This window comes from Antrostomus carolinensis, unplaced genomic scaffold (assembly GCF_000700745.2).
Source record: "Antrostomus carolinensis isolate BGI_N321 unplaced genomic scaffold, ASM70074v2 scaffold3483, whole genome shotgun sequence".
Classification (NCBI taxonomy): Eukaryota; Metazoa; Chordata; class Aves; order Caprimulgiformes; family Caprimulgidae; genus Antrostomus; species Antrostomus carolinensis.
In genome coordinates this window covers 13,440-20,765 of record NW_010304350.1, presented here as the reverse complement: position 1 = coordinate 20,765, position 7,326 = coordinate 13,440, and the positions used below count along the sequence as shown (strand labels likewise).

The window sequence follows — 7,326 nt, the reverse complement described above, 5'->3', positions numbered from 1 at the left end:
AGGCTTGGGAGGGATCCCTCTTTATCCCAAGTCTGGGTCAGCTCCAGCTGATGCAGTGTCAATAAAGACTGCTGTAACAGCCTTCTATGGTCCCAACAGCCTTCTAGGCCCTGTGGGAAGTCAACCATGGGATAACCGTAACGTTTCAAGGCAGCAAGGAGGTAGTAGTATTACCATGTTGAAGATAATAGTCTGTGCCACCTTGGCAAGCCCCCAAGTCCTATGGCTTTACGTCACCCCTGTGTCTATTAGAGTGAAATAAAAAGAATGTGGAGCAAAACTGAGCCGGGGCCTGTTGCAATCTTAACAGTGTTTGACACCAACTCTCCTATTTTCTGTTATTATCATCTTGTCTTGGAAGTGCAAAGTACCATCCTTCTACATGTTCATTTTGCAAAGGGCTTAAATGTTCTTTATCCTCACAAAGCAGTGGGGGCTTGAGTGCTTACTGTACTAACTCCTGTCAAAGGGATTACAGACAGAACTCAGCAAAAGAAAATGCAGAGCATATTTTTCGTTTTTACTGGAGTGTAGAAGTGTTGCAAGTATTGCAGTGCTCTTTCTCTTGCCCCTAAAACATTTGCACATTCAGTTTGTGTTGTCCAACCAGTTTGTTCTTGAAAAGAATTTTCAAGATTTGATCAGCGATGGCCAAGGTGAAGGGAGTTTCTTTTTTAACCATGCAGGGCCTGATAAGAGCAGCAGTTCATCATGTAGGAGTGTGAGGAGTAGCCTGGGTTGGATTCCTAGTGCCAGCTAAATAAGGTCTTTACTGGGTTAGGTGTATTTGGGTTAGGTGGATAAAGAGAGCAAATGATCATACCTGCTGCATTCTGCTCCCCTGATAATTTTGTTTCTTTTTTCTTTGTAGTGGTTTCAAAGTGCAGTGAGCAAAGAAGATTGCATGCCTGAAACACTGAAAAATCTCATTTTCTCCAACTTTGAACCTTTGCACAAATTTCACACTGGTTTTCTCAAGGAAATTGAGCAGAGACTTGCTCTGTGGTAAGACTGTTTGTTATTTAACTGTGTTATTTCATGCAGTCTAGCATTTTTGCATTCCCTTTTTGCTAACTCTTTGTGTAGTGATTCAGTTGTGAAAGTGACTGATGTTGGTTATTCACTAACTGGGTATATTGAATCATGCTTTGTTCGTGTTTAAGGACAATCCGTTGTTTGAGTATCTGACAGGTACAGACATAGGCACACGAGATCATAATTCTGGATGAAGCTTTCTCTTGCCGAATGTCAGTGTTTCTATATGGTGTCTCTTCTGAAAAACATGTTCCAAGCAAGGCTTATCGGTAGTAAAGAGGGAGCGGTGAAGGACCAAGTCCTGTTTCTGTCAAATAGGTGTGGGCTGGGTGGATTTCAGAGACGAGCTTCTCGTTCTGCAAGACTGCAGTTTTGACACTCTCAGGGTCCACAGTGCACTCTACAAATTGACAGAGTGTTAGAAGAGGACACCAGGCTTAAAAATTATCTGTCCTTAGCATAACAGTGATAGTAAAACATGGCATTTTTGTGAAATAGCTATGAAGTGAGTAATTCTTCCCTTAACTCAGTTCATTTGACCACTGATATCTGAGCAGAAGCAGCACACAGGAGCCCTCTCTTTGCTCTGATTAGACCTGTCTGGACTAGATTATTTTGCTCTGTGTAGGCATTTTTTGGTAGTTTATCTTCGGTGCTGGGAGCCCAGCTTTTCCTTCTTAGTTAGAAAAGCAACAGTGGAAAATAAGGTGAAAGCAGAGCAGGCAGACCTGATGAGTGCTAATCAGTTTAATGCCTCTTTAACTAATTAATCAAAACAAAAGCAAAACAGTCTTCAGGAGTGTGAGTTTAGCCCTTGCTGTGACGAAACGAGCAAGGTCATTGAATGAGAGCACAACACATTGTAGACTAGTGCTAAGCGAAGCCACCCCACACAGTCCCAGAATTAGTGGGTATTTTCTGGGAAGAGGAGAATGGGATGCTGCCTCTTAGAGCTCACATCCTCACCCAGGACTCTGTGGCTGATGGTTGACATAAGGTTACTCCTAAGGCAATGTGCTGCACAGCAGCTCTGCCTGTATCTCCCTTTTTTCATTAGGCTGCTACTGTTTTAATCCAGTCAAGATTCTTACTGATGTTAATTGCTTTCCAGTAAGGAACATTTATTGCAGGTACTCCAAGAAGGCTCTTTCAGATGTTATGAAACAGTGATTGTTTCTCCAACCGTGGCGTAGGCTTAACAGTAGTTGGGATTAATGCCCAACTAGTTTGGGGTTAAGGGTTCATGGTGAGAAAAGGAAAATTTGTATAGTTAGTAAAGAGCCGAGTTCTGGCTGTCTATCAGACCAGTCTAATCCAGCGAGCTTGCTGGGTGCTGATTCCTGGGGCACATGTTGAAATAGAGATTGACCCAATATACTTCTGGCTGCTGGTGGCATTACAGGTGGGTGCCAACCTCCTGTTCAGGTGTGATGTTTTTTAAAACTTGGATGATGCTGCAATAACAACCTGCTGTGGAAAGGTGATACTGTAGGAAGTGAGGGGAGGTGTGTTAAAAGAAAGAATATTTAGGCTTTTAGATTTTCCATGGTTTTATTTTGTTTCTCCTTTTCAGTTATCTTCTTTTAGAGCTGAGTAAGCGTTTTGTTTTCCAGCTTTTCCTTGTATCCTAAAGGCTATGGTTTCACAGAGTAGTAAACCTCAGTTTAAGGCTCCTCATATCAAATTTAAACTGCAGTTAGTCTATGATATAAAGTGCTGATCTGCTACGACGTTACTTTGCAATCCAAATTAGTTCAAAAATATTCTGCTGAGGTAACTGTGTCCCAGCTGGGCGCCTCGTTCTGACTTTGTCAGCTCAGCTATTGCGTGTCCTTCCACAGTTAGCATAAAGCTACTGGGGATTCTCTGTTGGCTGCTCTGGTTCATTTGACAGAAATGCAGTCACATTCCTGCCCCTGGTCTGCATCCAATTTGCAACCAACAGTATGACTTTACCTAAAGTAATACTGCTGTTGTAGATGGTGTTTGTTTTGAAAGTTCTAGAAGGTTTGAATACGTGCCTTAGGAAGGGAGGCAGATTTGCTGGCAGATGTTAATTTTGGAGGTGTTGGTGTTTTTATATGATGTCGCAGATGCCGAGATAAGCTGCAAGGAATAAAGTATCCTGTAGGGAGTACTGTTTAATTAAAAGGTGAGTGACAAAAATAAACAGCCCCTCAGCGTGTAGAAGAAGAAGCTGATAGCACCGCGGTGGGGAATTTCTTCAGCTCTGTGGTCAAGGTCACTTAGCTCAACGTCCCTACTGTCACGATTGTACCTGTGTCTTTGGACCTGAGTGTTTTTAAGCCAGCGGGGCTGTATGCACCACCACAGCGCAGAGCCTTTACCTCAGCTGCATAGCTCCTCACAGGCCTGGCTGAGCCAGTGGCACTGCTGCAGGCAGGTGCAGGATTCAAGCCAACTCACTTAAATCTGACTCTTCTCTGTCAGGTCTTTTAAACTTCTAGGCGGGTGGAGGAGGAAGGAAGGTAGGATGCTTGTCCTGAGACATGAGCATGCTCTGCATTTGTCAGAGGGTGGTGCATCCTATGAAAAAGGGGCCTTGGAATGAAAGGGTTGTGGACTTCATCAAGGTACTGGAAGCTCCTAGCTACCCACGTGTGTTGTGGGAGCTTGTCTGAGAGGAAGAGCCTCCCGTGACCAGCCATCTGTGTTCCCCTAGTGAGTAGACTGCTGGGTTTTATCAACTCAAAGTGCAGTTCAACCTGCTCACTCTGCCTAGGCATCAGTGTGTTTGTTTAAGGTTTGTTTCAAACTGCATGTTGGAAGCTCTTACGGGAGGCCATTCCCTGGTCTCTTAGGACTTGGATCACATTGAAGCTGATGCTCTGCAAAAGGGCTGTGAGAAGAGCAAGGCCAGGGAGGATTGCGCATAGCAGTTGTTAGATGGCTCTGTGCTTTTAATTTGTTAAGATATGTATAGACTTATAGTATTTGACTCAAAGCAGCTCAGGTTGTGTGCATTATTAAAAGCATTTCTGGCTTGCTCGAAGGCTTCTGAACTGTTTGAAGATGCCGTCAGAGGCAGACTGTTTGCTGCTGAACGTTTTAAGGGCTGGTACCCTTTTGACCCAGTTATAGATTCTGGCAGGTCTGATTTGTTTCTATACACAGTTCACCAGTTTTTCTCTTTAGTACTGCATTTCCGAAGAGCAGCAGATCTCCATTATCTAGTGCACAGTGAGAAAGTTTTTAACACGACGTGAATTGGTGCTGACACCAGTAGCCAACTGGAGAATACAGAAAGTTGCTGCATTTTTCACAGCCAGACTTTCTTTCTGGCCATGACTCTGAGCAGATTCCTGGAGTTTTTATTGCACAAGCATCCTAAGATCAGTCATACCATCCTCTGGTTGATGTTTCAGTCCTGTCTGTGCTCTTGCTGGGTCAGTGTAGCAGCCAGTGAATCCCATCGTTTGCCCTGACTGTGCTGAGCCCTCTGTTCACAAGACTGACCATGTTGCTGGGATCAAGTGAAAATACCCCACTAGAAGCCCTGTGGTTTGAGGAGAGGAAGGATGTCCTTTAGTGGAGGCAAGCAGGCAGGAGGAAAGGAAAAAGAGCAGAAAGCTGCCTGAGGTGGGAGAGGGAGCAGTGCACATCAGGCTCTCCTGTTAGCAAGGGCCAGCAGAGGTGCATCTGGCAGTCAGGCACCCAGCTCCTTATCCTGGCTGGCAGGACTCATCCAAGTTGCTCCTCAGCAAGGCTTTGGGTGCAAGGCCAGGAGTTCCCAACCCTTTTTTGCTGAGGGGACATATGTGAGGCACAGCTTAGTGACTTAAAGATGGCTCCTGTTTCCCAGGGCCCAAGAGATTTTATGGCAAGGAGGAAGAGGTGTGGGCTGTGCAGGCAGAGCATGACATGCTCGATTAACATCTGGCCAGTTGAATCTGAGAAGTCAGTTAGGTTTTGCTCCTGCATTTATCTAAGCTGTTTAATACGCTATTCATTTGGGCCACAAGCACCCTTTTTCAGCCAAAAAAAATTGAGCTCATCTTCCCACACCCCTTTAATTGTTTGTATTACAAGTTTCCAAACTGGTTTCTGTAAATTATGACAGAAGGTGGCAAATAGAGAACCATAAATTTCCCCCTTTGTTCAACCTTGCTCTCTACAACTACCTGAAAGGAGGTTGTAGTGAGGTAGGAGTTGATCTCTTCTCCCATGTAACCAGCGATAGGACAAGAGGTAATGGCCTCAAGTTACACCAGGGGACGTTCAGGTTGGATATTAGGAAAAATTTATTCTCCAAAAGAGTGGCAAATGATTCAATGATTTTATTCTGGAGGTGTTATCCCTGCAGGTGTTCAAGAAACGTGTAGATGTAACACTCGGGCATGGTTTAGAGGGCATGGTGGTGAAGAATTGACAGTTGGACTTGATGGTCTTAGAGGTCTTTTCCAGCAGCCTTAATGGTTCTGTGTGAACTGCTAAGCAGTGCAGAGAGCAATGCTAGGGCATGCCAGGATAGCCATTTCTGCCCTAGGAAGCCCTATCAGGTAGTGTGAATCTACATTTTGGGCCTTATCCATGTGCTAGGAAGAAAAAGCACTATGTAATTCCCAGAAACACTGACAGGCTCATCTTCTCCCAGGGAAGCCAGTAATTTGACTGCCAGTTCGCAGGCACTTCTGAGGAAAGCTGCTACTCACTACTACCAGATGTGGCTCAGAAATGTGCGACTGGTAATTTGCAAAAAAAAAAGCTCTTAGATCTTAACATATGAAAGGAGAAGGCTCAATCAGGATTCATGGAAGCCAGTTTGAAAACCTGTAATAAAAAGTACTCAGGGAGGTGGGGAGGTGTAGGAAGATGAGCTAACTGTTGATTTATTAACTGCTTTTTGTGTGGGAAATAGTACTTGTGGTCAGGAAGAACAGCCTAATAAACAGTTTGTATAAACAAGGCAGCAGCCTTTATCTGCCTTCTCAAATGCATGAGATGACTATTCAGCTGGTTCTTTGTGCCTAGTGAAGAGGGATGAAGAGGACAGTTTCAAAAGTGTCTTTGTCCTTTGTACAGAAGTGAAGTATGTATTATAGTGTCAACCTCAGTCATGCAGTGTGGATCCCTGAGACAAAGTCAGTAAGAGGGGCCAGAGCATTGCACTTGTGTTTCCAGAGGATAGTTTGCATTGTTGAGGTCACTTTTGGGTACTTCTGGGGATTAGAGCCATGCTACACCCCAATGAATTTGAAATGGTGGGAGAGAAGTAGCTTGTCCAGGACCCATGAGTCACACCCAGAGCCACATTACATTTATCTCTGTGGCTCTCCCAGGCAGGATGCACCCAGGATCGCCTCTGAGGAGGTGCCATGGCAAGGTATGAAATGTTGTGTTTTCAGTATATTTCCATGTGATGATGTTACGTGCCCTGATCTCTTACTGTTTAAAGGGATTACGGACACATGCTCTTGTAGATTGGGTTTCTTCCACAGCAGGGGTAGCCAGCTCAAAGTCTTTAAACATGTACATGCTCCTTGAAGGCTTGGTGGGACTCTGGGAGGCTCTGGTGACTTCAGCAGTACGTTTCTGAGGCACTCTGTAATAGCAGGGTGTGAGCAAGGAAGAGGGTGTTTTGCTTTTATCATCTCTTCTGTTCCATTTACAAAAAGTTCCTCTCATTTAAAAGGCAGTTGTAATGGAGAATGTTTAAGGTATTTCTTTAATATTAGAACTTTTACTAATACTCTTAAAAAGTCAAAAGTGTCTTAAGTGCTCAAAGACAAGCTATAGTATCCAAGGAGAAGATGCTGCTCCTCAGTGTGTAACAGAAGGTCACGCTCTGTAAATATCATTTGCTGCAATTGATTTTTTTTTCTGCAATCAAAGTTTTTTATGTTCACCTGTGAAAAAAATATCTGTTGAGATGTATTTCTCACCTTCTTTACCTTCCCACCATCCCCATCAAATTTCTCTTCCTTCTACTACCATTCCTGGATGACTGAGAATAGTATGGACTGACTTGAAATATCTTTCCATTTATTTTTCAGTGATGTATGCTGAGAAGTTTATGTAATTTGAAAATCCAACATAGCTGCTTGTGTAGTCCCTTCAAGTCACGCTGTTGGCTATTTTTAGTAATATATACAATAGTGTCTGAGTTTGTTATCAGGTATAAAAGTCAGTCTCCTCCTCTTTGCTTGCAATGGTACACTTGCATTACTGTAAAAAGGAAGGGACTATTTCAAGAAAAATGGGAAACGAGCTTATTATAGAATACTGTCTCCACTCTTCAGCATGATTTTCATGGCTTTAGACCTCCCTGCA

General features: G+C 43.7%; 1 protein-coding gene across 1 annotated transcript in view; it reads left to right on the top strand.

Annotated features, from left to right (window-relative positions):
• Positions 1–7,326, top strand: part of FARP1 (FERM, ARH/RhoGEF and pleckstrin domain protein 1) — a gene marked incomplete at its 3' end in the record, with an annotated part of 165,123 nt that overhangs the window by 146,813 nt on the left and 10,984 nt on the right. The window contains exon 15 of the mRNA XM_010164410.1: positions 872–1,005. Coding sequence (XP_010162712.1) covers positions 872–1,005 — 134 coding nt within the window. The remainder of the gene's footprint in view (positions 1–871; positions 1,006–7,326) is intronic.